At 45.7% G+C, this 15,362-nt stretch overlaps 1 protein-coding gene across 2 annotated transcripts in view; it reads left to right on the top strand.

The window, feature by feature from the left end:
• Wat (worker-enriched antennal transcript) overlaps window positions 1–13,892 on the top strand; it is a 29,535-nt gene extending 15,643 nt beyond the window's left edge. For both annotated transcript variants that reach the window (XM_011155184.3, XM_019845304.2), the window contains exons 2-4: window positions 1,805–1,934; window positions 5,445–5,546; window positions 12,210–13,892. In XM_011155184.3, coding sequence (XP_011153486.2) covers window positions 1,805–1,934; window positions 5,445–5,546; window positions 12,210–12,235 — 258 coding nt within the window. In that variant the 3' untranslated portion in view covers window positions 12,236–13,892. The remainder of the gene's footprint in view (window positions 1–1,804; window positions 1,935–5,444; window positions 5,547–12,209) is intronic.
• Window positions 13,893–15,362: the final 1,470 nt, after the last annotated feature.

Here is a 15,362-nt window from a genome sequence, read left to right as displayed (position 1 = left end):
TACGTAACGACAAGTCACGGTGAAGCGAGGAGGAAGTGAGTCCATTCGACGAGTTATTTCGGCCGAAATCCGCCGCCGCCGTCGGAAGTTAGACGACGGATCCGAAGAATGTACGTCCGCTTGCATAAAAGTCCTGCGAGGGAGCCTCGCCTCTTGAGAAGTGTGTTACAGGGTCGTAAATTTCTTTGGGCTCTCGCGGTGATAGTGTCATTAGAAGCATGGTCGGCGATCGATCAGTCGTAAAAATTGTCACGCACCTTCGTCACGGGCGATATAACTTGAAAGATCAGGGAGCGCAGGATCAGACGCGGAGGGATATAATTTCGACAGCGCGTTTTACAGCGCGCAATTTTCAACGGCGACGCACGGCCGTGCGTCCGCACTTACCGCTTAGAGTCTATCTCGATAATTTAAAGCCTATACTTAGTATCATTATCGGTGTAGTGTCATTATTTAGCGCCTGACGAGACAAATCCGCGTGGTCTTTGCCGCAAAATACGGACAATTATCGTAATGACAGTCATTTTTCGGACACATGTGATAGGCGCGAAATCGCTCGCGCGAGCGCTTTGACTTCAACGTCCGCACTTACAAGCAAATCTCGGACAATCGATTTGTCTCCAATTTTTTTACAGTTATCTTTTATGTCAAAATATGGGGAGAAATCTGTTATCACTTTTAGCTTAAATTCATTTTTTCAATTTAAGTACATTATTTTATATATATTTAAAACAATATTTCTTAAAAACATATATATCTGATTTTTTGAAACTTCCACACACATGTCGCCGCGATTATGAATCAGAACCATTTTGTAAAATTAAAAATGACGGATCTAATATGGCCGACGTCATTATTGAAAAAATGTTCAGTTTTACGCTACATTCGACGTTGGGTAATCTTTCGGTTCCACTATCCAGCAAACAAGCTCATTTTAACGTAAAAATCTGGTAAAAAATAAACCAAAAAAGAATGAACAAAAAACTTGAGAAATTTCGAAAAAATTGAAAAAATTAATCCAAGCCAGAAATGACAACAGATTTCCCCATATCTTGACACCAAAAACAACTATAAAAAATTTTCGAAACGAATCGGCGTCCGAGCGTTCCCCGAGGCCCGTCTGTTAGCCTGCTCGCTCGCATTGCGACGAACCCACCCACAGTCAGGCAGCTGTTACCTCGCATGAGAATCCAGCTGATTAGACGCCTCGCGCGGAAACGCGCTTACTTTATTATAATTAACAACCAGCGCGGATTTATGCGCGAAATGAGCGAGATGTACATCTTGTATCCATCTTTGATCTGGATCTATGAGAATTGCTTGCCGGGGATTAGCTGGACGTGCGAACGTTCGTTAGGAAAAAATCTTCCTGAGCGTCCTATATTTTTGCAGTAACAATTGCGATATTTCGTAATATCGTGCCACACAAGAGTGCGGAATTAAAAATATATACGAGTGTTGGAAACTCGTTGCTTTCGTTTTGCGCACGTCTCGCGTTGATTTGCGCAACGAGCTATGCAATTTATAAATTAAAATGAGAGATTGTTATGACTGAAAGTTTTCACAAGTATCGCTTATCCACACAGATAACATAGACCTGTCGTCTTACATTAGTTTTGCGCGAAATAACCTTATTAAACAATGACGTAATTATACATCGCTTGACGTTATCGTGATTTCTTGTCACGAAAAATCTGATTTCGCGGCTATCAAGGGACACAGTTTTAAACCTTCGACCTTTGCGACCTTTGCGACACATCTCGCATCAGGCAGGATGCAAATTCATAAACTTTTTTTATTGCAGATCGTTCTAGTCGTATTCGTCATGGTCATCCTGGCGAGCGTCTCGGCGCAGAATTTCAGGCATTTCTTCCCGAGATTCAATTCTTACGTGCAGTCCGCCGCGATAATGAGGGATCCAAGATCGAACAGAGGTAAATTATCATTATTGCAACCGCAACGAACAAAACAAGAGTTTCTTCGGAGCAAATGATTTGCCCCGTCAGAGAAGATTAATGGGAGGTAGCGGAGTAATATTTCTTCCTGAGAATATGATTGCTACAAAAGCGTTATTATTATTATCATTAATATTTTCTCACGAAGTGAAATTGTCCGAAACGAGGGAGGGAGGGTATACTCGATGTTGGCTTTTCTAAAGTAACCTTTGCACTTTTGTAAGCGCAGCTGCGTCAATTTGTATAATGCGAAGATGATTTGTCAGCGTATCGTTACTCTCGAGCCGACCGTTCGCCGCGAGACAGAATTAGAACTTCCTTTTTTGTTCACACCCTATTTGGTAGACTTCTCAAAGTGCTCGCTGAGATTTACCGGTACGCTTCGGAAGCTTCGGAACCGTCTTCCCTCTATTTCCCTCTGCCTGCATATCCTTCATATTATCAGGAAGCCGGGAATCGTGCAATTACGACAATTTGTCATTACGTTTTTCTCTATTCGCGTACTATTTGCAGCGGAGAAACGGCCTCGTTTCATTTGCAAAATAACGGTAGACATTCCGATATTGCCCGCTCAACATTCCACGATCATTCGAAAGTTCTTCCTCGAAGCGAGAGAAGCGACATCGGCGCGCTCGGAAATAGATTCTCGCGCGCATGCTTACGATGCTATCGAAACACGTAACAACGCGTAATTATGACGATCAACATTTCACACACACACACTTATTATCGCATTAATATGAAAAACCTTGGCACGGTACGTTGCACTTGCAAGAAGATAACAACCGAACTCCTTGAAGAATATCGCCTCTGTATGCTTATGCAATGCACAAGCATGCACAAGCTTACAGCTTCTGTTTGTTATTTTCTACCTGTCTTTTCACCTTTTCTCCTCTGATTAGCCAATCATTTCGAATTATTCCGAGAAACTTGTGAGATATCTCGATAATCGTAATTTAACCGGTGACATTTTCGGTCATGCGCGTGGAAATGCTTTCTTTTCAGAGGATTATAATTGCAACGATCCATTAAATCCGTAATAGCGCTCGCTGACGTTCATTGTACGCTTGACAACGTAACAAAGACTGTTTTTATGACGGCTATGTTCGGCGAGCCGTAAAGATCCGAGATACAAAAGGAATGCTCCGCGGAGTATGCTGTGTCGTATAATCAAACGATTGATTGCAATCGAGAAGAACGAGCTCGAACGATCGAGTCGTGTGGTGCCTCGCTGTTAATGCAGAACCTACTTTGCCCAGGCGGTGTGGAACTTTTACCGGAACAGAGCGGGTCTAGCTAGAAATTTGCTCGCGAGCACGAGTACGCGTAACGCGAAAGGAAAGGCGAGCGCCAGCCGTTCGTTCACGTAGCTGGAACATCGCGAAGCGCGCAAGATTCTCGCTGATGCAGCAACGATATCAAACAACGGGCGGCTTCGTCACACATCGATATCGTTTGCAGAGTCAACCGCATCTCTCTCATACCGCGCGATTTTCCATCGCCACCGACCGCAAACTTGCACTTTTCACGCGACTGTATACATCACACTGATTGCACCAAATATCGTTTGTTAGTCTCACAGTAGTACATTTCTTTGCGCTTAACATAATGATCCGACAGCAACGTCATCAAAAGGAGAGCGCGAGTACTTCGCGTTGTCCGTTTGATTTCCAGAGTTAATTACGTGTTGCTTGTTGCTTACGTGACGTACGACGAGTTTGCAACCCATTCGTTATTATGCGTTATTGTGCGCATAACGGCATTGGAATGAGTGTCAAGTTCAACATCGCCTACAATAAATAACCCGGTGAGCTGTGCGTACCCGACCGGGTACCGGCTGAAGTAGCTCGCGAGCTACATAAATCACATTTTAACTCGCCGTCGTGAAAACTGATCAACTTACGCGCGATAGCACAACGTATCATTTTGCTATCTGACTTATTTACCCTGGCAAATCTGTGCCTCATACTGTTTTATTTTTTCGTTCATGTGGGCACTCGCGCAAATGATCGGGCGCCAATAATAATCGCAGACGTCAATGATAATCGCGCGAGGTACAAAGATTAACGTTGCCCGCGGACGAAGTCTGCCTCGCTTCCATAAGTCGTACGACGAAGCCTGCGACTGACAAAGAGCTCGCGGCCATTGGGATAACATTACAAGCCTACATCCGTCAAATAAATCATCAGGATTCTTTTTCTCTCTCCTGCTGAATATTCATGGCGATTATTCACCGGACGTTCGCATTTAGCTCGCGTATCCCGTGTCCCGTGTTTACCGCTTCGTACCGCGAATAATAAAGGAAAAATAGGGAGAGATCCGAGATTCGCGTTTGTTAGCCGCGCGCACTATGGCCGTTAAAATAATTATCTCGGTGAGTCTAGATGCCCAGATAGATAGTATCTATCGTCGGCGGATCGATTAATAACGCGGACACGAAGAGAACAACTTCCTCATGGTAGAAAGGTTCGCCACTCCATACTATACAGTCCTTGCGACTTTCCTTTAATACCACGTAACGCAACATGCAACGATGCTATTATTAAACACGGTGGCACATTACATGATGCACTGTTGATTATAAACAACTTGAAAATAATTCTCATCGACGGTAGAGATGAAAAGCAACTCCTTTGGAAGGCACTTCAGGAGAATAAGTCTTCCCATTAGTTAGAACAGTTAGAGCAATTCCCGGCAATTTCCCGAAACAAGTGAAAAAACGGAAAATTAACGATAAAGGATGGAAACATTATTTCGGCAGCTAACGGCTAACTGCCGGCTGCTATTGAAACGCGTTCGCACGCATTGTAATCAAGCGTACATAAAGCAGGCAACTTTAACCATTTAGGAAACAATAAAATATTTATAAAGATGTAGCTGACAAGGGGAACACGTGATCTTTAGCAAACCTCGTTGAAATTTGCATGACTGATCACGTGCTGCGATAATACTGTTTACAGTTTGCCACATTATTAATCGCACCATTGCTTTGCCAATGACCGTGAAATCTCCCGAGCTTCGTAATCGATCTACGTGTTCAATCAACTCGACCAATCTCAAGTCAAATAACAGCGATAAGAATCGAACGGATCTCATGAACACATACTTGCGTCTACCGTATTAAGTGCCATTCGATATCTCGGTCGATTATCAAGTTCGCCGACGGCGAACGCTCGAAACGAGCGTGGCATTGTGCTATAATGTTCGATTGCGAGTCATTGATGGATGATATCGTCGGAACAATGGCCGGAAGACTTGGCGAGGAACATTGCAGCAAGAGTTTCGCGCATTTTTCCCGCGGTGCCTCAGTATCGCCCCGCGGCTTCGGATAAATTCGCGAAAAGAAGAAGGAGGAGAAAAAAGCACAAAATGAGATCGAGCTCGCGTTTTTGCCGCGACGCGAACAACCGTGAGAACGATACAGGACTTTCAGGTAGAACTGAGCGAGAGAGCAATTGTGTTTAACGCACGGGTATTCTTTCCGCACAGGTCCGGTATTATTCCCACCTGGGCCACCACCCAACTCGGCTGACAGCAGTGGCGTCGTCGTCGGCGCGAGCGGATACGGATTCGTGCCACCCAGCGCCCCAGGTAATTCGTTGGGCAGATTCTGAGAATCGAACGAAATCACGATGCACCCGAAAGAGAGAAAGGCGCACGCGCAAAAAAAAAGAAAAAGAAAAAAAAACCGAAAAGAAAAGAAACGTTAGAAGGGATCAGCGAGCCTTCTCACGTGACCGGTCTCTTCTGCATGCGAGGCATCTCGAAGAACCGCGCCGAGACTAGGATATAGATGTAGATGGAAAGGGAAGGAAAAATTGCACACTTGTGATCACGCGATACCTCCTTCAACCCCTTCATCCCGCCTCCGCACACCTTCCACCCTCATCTGAGCACTCGACTTACAAGTATAGTAAGCGCACTATTTATTCTTGACAATTGTAAAATAACACGATACACGTCGATGATACACGCGTCCACCCCCTCCCCCGCGCGCCCCAGCACCTAGAATTCTAATTATGCGTGCATGTGCGGCACTATAGTAATAATAATAATTAATTAGTTGACGTTTATCGCGTTCTACAAGTTGCTCGACAAGTCACGCGCGACTTCACTGCGTGTGTCAACACTTTCCCGAGCCCGGAATTGGTATTACGAGACGAAGATTTGTCTATATTACGTGATTAACGTCCGGTATATAAAGAGTTTAAGTAGATTACTTGGATGAATCGTGAAAAATAAAATCACGATGCGAACGTAATCGTACGTAATATAGCAACCGCGCCGGCTCGTTGGCGATTTGAGCAAATTTCAGCTGCTGAAATCGCCTGTCTTGAAGTGTTAACACGACAAATACTCCACTCCATGCATTGTTCACGCCGCGCGAATCGCGACGAAATGTAGCATGTAGCGGAAAGATGAGCATGATTTTTCACCGCGAGCCACGCGACTGTTCGAGCGCTTCGTGCCTACGTAGTATAGCTAAGGGTGTTGCGATATTTACGAAAGTACACTGTAAATTAATAAAACTGGCAAGAGTAAGCGTCGCAAATTCGACGTACGCGCACACAAACGTTGTATACGAATGTTCACCCCCTCTTCATATTCCGTAACGGAAATCGGTCCGACGAGAGGAGACGAAATTAAGGGATAGAGCGAGGAAGCAAAGAGAAGGTAACACTGCCGTGGTAATTCCGACCACTCGTGCTTGCGAATATCGCGTCAGATTGGCAAACCGCAAAAGTTACAACATTTCTTCTCCGTTCGACCTTCGTCATTGCCTTCGCGCGAAGGTCGAGAGAGACTTCGACCATCGCGTTCGATCCTTGAATCACAGCAGCAGGTACACGTCGCTTTGCGATCGTGCTGAACGGTCGTGGGCGCGTCCACGTCGAGGACGACGGTCGCGCGTATCACCTCTCATTGCATCCTGCAGATAAAAACGCACGGCGTTACAGCGCTGTGTGCCGCTGTAATTGCTTAATATCCGCGAGCATGCCAAGCCTTTAACTCTCTTCCGACGTCTCGCTGCTCGCTGCCATTTACGAATCCACTCGCCTCGTCCGCGGATCGGGCGCGGATCGATCTCTCGAGCTCGTAAACCGCGAGACGGCGAGACGCGTAGCTAGCTAATACGTGGTACGCGGGTTCACCTTAGCCGCACCAGTAACGCACACCGCAGCATGCAACGTGACAGAAATGCACTAGCAGATAAGTAACACAATATCGCAGACCGCAGGTAAGTCTAAGAAAAAAAAAAAAGTGTGTTTAATGTCTATTGAGATACGGTTCTAATTGGACGCCATGAATGTAGCAGCGAATGTTCAATAAATGTTCCCTCCAGTTTACCCGTAATTACAGAGCGCTGGGCATGAGCCATTTTTTGTCTCTTTTCAATAACAGAGAGACTTTCGCTGGATCGTTATCTTATTAACCTTGTCAGCCGTATCCAACGAGCCGTTCGCCCGTCGGCCGTTTGCAATGAAATACAAGAGAACTCGAGGCGCGATATCGGACTCTATATATTTATAAATCGGCTCGAGTCCCCAAAAATGTTGCGGTATCGCGGAGCCGCGGGTATCCTTGCGCAATCGAATCCCCGATTTCCGCCACGAGATACGAAACAACGTCTCTTCCGGCAATTTAAGTGCGCTAGGCTTTCATTTCACGCGCCGTCCTTCGCACCTGTGCTCGCTCGACTGTTATCGAAATAGACTCATCAAGAAACATAACGAGTTACGGCGGAAGAGAGAGAGAGAGAGAGAGAGAGAGGAGGGGGGGAAGAGAGAAAAACGAGAAAAAAAGAAAGGAGAGAAATCGGTAGGAGAGAGAAAAGGAGTGCGATTGCGGTGGGACCTCGTATTTCCTTCTTCCGCGAAACAACCTGCAACCGCGGTTGGATATACCAGTTTTCTCGCGTGAAGATTCTTCAGCCTTGGAATACGCACGAACATCCGCAACGGGTCAGTGAAAGTGATTTTGTCGCGGCGCTACTGTTCGTGGCTGAAACTCGTTTACGCGTAACCTTACTTAAGTTACTCCACTGCGCGTAACAGGTGTTACGAGGTCGTCGACGACAAGGTTGCCTTTTTGGTCGAACGACGCGTTACAGCTGCTGTTGGACGGACAAAGACGGAGTGGCGGGAATCAACGATCGTTTCGTCCCGTCTCTAATAGCGTCGAGCGGGTCACGCACGGTCAAGTTCAATCGATTTTCTCGACCGTGCGCGAGTCGCGTCATTTCCTTTAATCGCGGAAAAAACCGTGAAATTATGATATCAAATAACGAAATTACAATTTTTTCGCTCTGAAGTATCTCTGAAGAAGAAAGTGTTTAGCCACGTTATAAAAACCGGTGCCGGATACCGATAACGGCATCCGGCAAGTAAATATAAATATCTTTTCGATGACGCATTTGCAGTTTTGGTCAGGGGAGTTCTCGCTTCTCTTTGTCCTTATAAATTGGCTTTTTCTTATTTTTCAATTTCAATCCCGTGATATACTTTCTTATTTGTTTTATTTTTTCCCAGTTAACACGTTGACTGCCACGGAATTTTTCACGATTCCGGTCTAAAGAGCCAATTTGATTTAATCATGTTATATTATTAAAAACTTTAATAATAGTACATAGTAATAATCAAAAAGCTTGAAAAATGTTTTTTTAAAAAAAAAAAACATTTTTTATTCTCTTTCCTGAGGCCATTTATTCATATTTACACTGTTATGCTACGAGTTTCCTCGTAGCTGTACAAATGTGGCAAGTAATGAAGGGACGAGATAACTCGTAGTAGGCGTCCTGGGCAAGTAAACAACCTACGAGATATCTCGTAATTGGCAGTCAACGTGTTAATTCATCCCGAAATTTTTCTCTCTCTTTTTCGACGTAAACGAAAGTCGACAGATACACAGCTGATGTATGGCAAGTCTAAAGTAGACAGGATACCTTGTCAATTGGCGAAATTATATAAGGTGTACATGCAATATCGTTGAAAAATTTTGCCGCAACGAACGTACACCCGCTCGAGCAGCGGGAACGCTCGGTTGGAGAAACTAAATTCGATATTGTAATAGTAAGAGCGTAAAAGTACGACAGATGTTGCGACATCGAGAAAAGAGCGAGAGCGGCGATCACGATTTTGGTCACGGGTTTGTTAGCAGTCTTTAGGCAGATCGATGCCCCTCGAGAATGTCAGGTGGCCACCAGTGCTCATAATTATCGATCGACAGTAGTGCGATTTTTGCGATTAGGCAACTTGTTGCGCGTCTGTGAAATTCAGCATAAGAAACGCAGAATAGAACCGTAGCCGCGCGCGAGTACGTGAGCACGCTGATATAATCAGCTCGACGCAATAAAGCTTTGTTCTCATAAACATGTTCCCTCGGCAAATAATCATCCAGTTTAGCAAATCTAGTTTAGGCAAAGATTCATAAATTATATTTGCTAAGAGATTTACCATTTCACAAATTATTCACTGTGCACTATTGTTGCACAAAGCGGTTAGAAAATTACGGAATCTGCGGTGAAGGAGTGATTTTTCACGAAGAGAAAAATTGGCAAAGAATTTTGGAGATCAGCAATCAAGATTACTCAGTGCAAAATCAGTAAAGGAAAATTCAGTAAAAGGAAATATTTTCGACAGGTTTTTGCTCAATCTTTCAGAGATAATGCTGACAGATAAACAACAAGCGCAGCGCTTTCATCTTCCAAATTATCTCGGTTCGCGCAATCTGTTGAAAAATTCAGCGATACACTTGCAGCCGTTTCTTCACGAAGAATCATCTGCTCACACCATCGACTGGTATCACGATTTACCGAGCATTCTGTACACAGTTAACGGGAAGCGATATTAAAACTCGCGTACGACGCGAAAGAAGTGAATGGCAGGCGAATAAATTCTCCCCGTAGGAACACGCGGTGGATATCGAGGGAAAGCCCGTGCATCTCACGCTTTACAACATTTTGCACTCGTTAATGCGCGCAACGCGACGTGAGAGAAAGAGAGAACGTAAATCTCAGCGGCAACCGGCGCGTGATAACATCGTAGAGCGTTAAGCGCGAGACGATGAACATCGGACGAGTTACGGGCGAGAACGCAAAAGCAGGGCCCGAGATTGTAGCTAAGAGCTAAGATGATCGCTGTTTTATCAGGATAATTTTGTAAATTGATCCACTCATTTCGGCGGACAAGGAGTGCAAAATATAATTTAATTATCTGGCAGGAAATGAGAGCGCTTACGGCGCTGGAAGTTCGTGTCTCAAGGAGATTACGAATAAAATTGTAGAGAACAAGATATTGACGCAAACCGCGAGAGCAATTTCCGCTTGACGAGCAGCCTGCTTTTCCTTCTAAATCTCGAGAGATGCACTCGTGATAAGTGCCGCGAACACAGCTTGTCGCTTTAACCTACGCTGCCGTTCAATTAAAAACGATCGTATCTTGCGGCCGATAACAAGGCGTCGTAAATTTTGCGCGGCTAAAACGCAAAGCTGGCAACATTCCGGGACAAACGGCCGTTCGTTCCCCTTAATAGTCATTAAACCCGACGATCCGCATTTAATTACGCGACACGCAAAAACCGGTGACCCCTCCGGACGTCCTTGACGGAAATTTATCTCGGGGTTGAAAGGAGGGCGCGAAAAACGAATTTTCCCCAGAACTCGTCTTCGCGGTATATTCCCCGCGGGAGCAAACTCGTAACTTAACGGATATCTCCGTTAAATACCTTTTCACGGGACATTAATTTGCCACTTGGACTTGGAGCCAAGGTGTCTCGCGCAACCGCGTAAAAAGTTTACAGTGACTAGCGCGATATAAAAAATTGCGTTCCGGTACATTTGATTAACCGAACGCGGACCGTATCGATACCGGCGAGGAGGATTGTCGGGACACACTGTCGCACGTGCAATTTACTGACCCGATGTCGCTTTGTGTCGTTAATTGTCGACATTTGCAGCCTTCTTTCCGCACGACGATTACACCTTTCTCTCATAACTATCTCAACCAATCTTTCGGCAACGAGTAAACTGCCTAACCTAAACCCAACAAGCGAGTGAAAGTTACAAATCACGCGCACGCGACTAACGTAATAATATATAACGTAACAAGTATAATATATAATTTTAACATAACAAACCGCGCTACATGGTGGCTCGGTGAGACGTAAAAAATACAGGTTGCACGGTTGCAAAATCCACGCTTCGATCGCTCCGAGCGTTTTCAAGCCGAGCGTTCGCTCGCCGACGATTATTTTAGCTGCCCGCTGCTGCTCATCGTCGGGCGGTTCTCGCGTTTAAATTGGCTATAATTAGAGCAGGCGAAACCCTTTCGGGTCTAAATAGCCCTAATGGCTTCCATTCGGAGCCCCTCCCCCTCCCCCCCGTTCATCTCGTGGTCGACTTTATTATCGACGTCACGCACGATCTCGCGTGCTAAAGCACACGCATGTCTCGTGAGAGCGAGAGTGCAGCAGCATAGGGGAGCAGAAAGCGAGCACTTACTAATCAAAGGGTGGAGACGAGAAGGGGGGATGAGGTCAGTGCCACATCGTGGCGGGTGAGACAAGGTGACGAGGGTCTTGTAATTAGCAGCTTTGAAGTGGTATCACCCTCGCTACTCATTACCGCGACGCTCAGGTGTTCTGGATATTAGCGCTTCAAACGAGACTTTCGGCGACGCCGGCAATCGCAGATGAAAATCACACGGACCGTTGGTCGGATCTCGCTCGCGCTGATGAACCCGGGAATTCCCGACGGCGAGTGCTAGTTACGCGAGGAAATTTTCGTCGCGCGGGAGGGGGGAGGGCGAAGGAGAGATACGAATGGAGAGAAAGAAGAGAGAGGGATGAAAATTTGGTCGTGCAAGGGAAATCGAGAAAGTTTGAAAGCGATCTTATCGCGAGCCGATGATGAAGAATCTGCCGGAATCTGTCGGCGTAAGCATTCGATTCAATGGAAATGCAGGCGGCTGGAAATGCGGGAATTAATCTTCCTCGCTCGGTTCGGCCGCGATCCCGAGAATGAGATGGACGATAAACGAGTCTAAAATAGTCCTAATGTCCCCCCTGTCCTGGTGTAAACCCGCTGTGAACTTAAGAATGACTTGCGAACCCTATTCTCATCGCGTGAGAAATTTGTAGCGCGCGAGGAAGGAAGTAAAATTTATGTAAAATCGTTCGTCGTCGTCACGGCACTTTTCGACAAGCGGATGCCAAGAAAATGTTCAGATCTCAAGCGCGAACCTCTCTTTGTTGCAGGTTACATCACTTACTTCTACTATTAAACGTCGACGACCGCGAGACAGCAAAAAGACGATGACGACAGAAAAATGGAGGAAAAGAAAGGGGAGAATGGAGGTCAAGGTTTCGGACGTCACGGCTCGTAAACTCTCATCCGCCGAAAATTGTATTACGGCGGATGTATTACAAATTAGCATTACGTTATCGGTGCACGGCAATAACTGTTATTCGAGCAGGAACGAGCCGTAATGCGTGTCAAGTAGTTTTCGCATACAATCGGTTTGAACTGTGTGTGTGTGTGTATGTGTGTGTGTGTGTGTGTGTGTGTGTGTAATACATTTATCTTTCGCGGATTTTACGATGAGGCCTGGATAAAGTTCACGAAAGTTCGAAGGAAACAACAAGAGGGAATATCATCGAGGCGACGCACGTGTGAATTAAAGATCGCGAGGATGCTCTTTGAAAGATTCGTTCCTACATAGCGTAGTAAATTAAGCGTACAAAATTAACACGAACGGCGAAAGCCGCAGCAGCGCAGAAACGAGAAACTCGTGTTTCCTTGTCTCCTCCTCGGGGAAAGACTACAACTAGTGTGTTTCGAAAGCAACCTGATATCAACGGAATTAACGGCGGTAACTAAATGCCGGCCGTATTGAAAATGATATTACGCCACTTATCTGGATATCCAACGCTTCGATAATCTCGCGCAACGGCATCAAGAACGTCCGTTATCTGCGTAATGGAGTCCACGAAAGTACAAGTCGTATTTTATGGTGCATTACTACGGGTATACTTGCGCCTTCGCGTGGTCTGGCGGCCACAACGCCAAGGTGTGTATAATTAGTAGCTGGTGGAAAGCCGCTCTCCGTGCGACACAGTGCGATCCTAGAAGCTAACAAAAGCGACCGGAGACATGAATGGCGATTCGCTCGGCGCTCGTGATATCCGCTTATGAAACGCGAGACCGGCGGCGAGCAGGCGGGTCCGCGCGCTCCGTTAGACCCATAAAATAATTAAACACGGGGGGGGGAGGGGGGAGGAGGGGGCGGTGCGCGTTTTACCGTCCGGTAAGTTATTTATTGCCGCCGCGACGGCGATTTAATTAGGTGTAGATAGCCGTTTTAGGTGGGCGACAGTATTTCCGCCCGTAGCGATCCGATTCATGTTCGGGAGTGTTTACCACGGTGCCGCGTGTATCTCGGCGCAGCTGAACAAATTACGTATATACAGTACAGTTGCATGTAAATACACGGTAAATTGCGAGTAAGAGGGTAGATAGATCGCGTGGATCAATAGAGAGAGAGAGAGGGAGGAGGGCACGGCCGTTGGAAGTGCCGCAACGCTTTCGTTTCCGTGCAATTTGGTCATGGTTCTTTAAACGCGGACAACGCTCTACGCATCGGTAACGCTCTTATCGCCCGGCTTCTCGGCTAATCGATTCCGCGATCACACGCGTACTAGCGAAAAGTATGGAAATTCGCGGCTTCATCGATCCGTAGCTCGACATCGATCGTAGGCTCAACAGATAGAAGAGAAAGAGAGTGAAAGAGAGATTGACAAGAACGCATTCACATCCCGGAGGCGATCTTATCATCATTTTCGCACACGTGTCTATGATCTATCTCTTATCTATGCTTATGAAACATGTAAATATCGCACAATTTATAAAAGCAAAATAAAGCTGATGCGTGCTCATCATCATATTATGATTTTTATCTTGCATCTTTCCAGCTTATGTTCAATCTCGTTTAAGCTCGTCGCTAAGAACGACGACGAAGAATATTTCACGAGGAAGAATTCGCAAGACCCCGTTGCGAAATTAAATTTTTATCACGACGAAAGTACCTACCCGGTACTTTTAGCTGCGCTCATGAAACGTAGATATCCCGGAGCAGCATTGAAAACCTTTCGTTCGCACAACGAGACCTTGCCCAAGAATGAAATTTGCCAATATAGAATGATAAACACGACAGACAGCGCTCTTATCCGCGACGAAATCTTCGGTGCACGACGCTCGCACGACGATAATTACCGTCGGGCGCTATTATACGAGCCAGTGTATTGGTAATTACGAAAGTTTCCTGCAGTCGTTCGAACGCGCTCGGAATATTCAAACACACACGTACGTCCGCCGACTGCGCGTAAACTCTCACTCGATCTTTGCTAGCGGAGAAACGGTGTCTTGTAATATGTAACGAAAGTCCAGTCCGCTGTCGTGCATTAATAATCGCAAGGAATCGCGCAGATATATCGGCGTGTGACAACGTGGGTGTGCGCGCGGAGAAAAGCAAGTGGAATATTATCCACGTAGATAAAAACTAAACTAGCTTGTGTCTCAATTGCACCACTGTATTTCCTAGTTCTGTTTCTTATTTCTCGAGCTACGTTTAGATTTGAAGTGCGCGCTCAATTGTATACGTGTAAATACTTCATCGCTCCAAAGCTTCGAAAACTCCGATATACTTACAACTACGGCAATCACCGCTGTCTGCAGTTGCAAAACCGGTTTTGCTCCAATCGCACGAGCTACGCAAATTATACAAATTAAATCGACTCTATTGCTTACATTAAGAATAATTGGCAAATCGGCCCGCGATGATAACGCGATTGGCGGCCAACAGTAGGTATGAATAAATATGCGAGAGATAATTGCAATATGCGAGAAATTAGCCGAGTCAGGAATGATGAAAACGCCAAACTATACAGGCGAGTGATCTCTGACAATTCTCCATGGTGGAAATACTTCATTCTAACTACACTTTCTATACTACCTTGCAATTCCTCTCTCGGATTCTTTCTCCTTTGTCTCAACCGATGTAACAACGCAAAGTTGTTCTCCAATCATAGTTGGGCCAAAGAGAAAAAAGAAAACAGACAAAAATCGGAATTATATCTGTATACATTACATCCGCCTGACTTCGAATCGCGAACTTCCGCTCGGCGAGCATGTTTTCACGCGTGATTCGTCGATCATTTCGAAGTGAAAGCATTCCGGAACAAGCGGGAGTCCAAGCATCCGTGTAGGATAACCGCATAAAAATAGTTTATTATTCACGCATTCATGATTCGCACACGAGGTATGTCTTTACTCTCAGAGGCCCTCTGACGGAGAGATCGCTTAGGCGAAAAATCAGCGCCACCGTCATCGCTGCAGCGTCATTGCTGCGCAGT

This window comes from Harpegnathos saltator, unplaced genomic scaffold, assembly GCF_003227715.2.
Source record: "Harpegnathos saltator strain DR-91 unplaced genomic scaffold, Hsal_v8.6 scaffold498, whole genome shotgun sequence".
In the NCBI taxonomy this organism is placed as follows: domain Eukaryota; kingdom Metazoa; phylum Arthropoda; class Insecta; order Hymenoptera; family Formicidae; genus Harpegnathos; species Harpegnathos saltator.
This window is presented reverse-complemented; position numbering and strand designations above follow the sequence as displayed.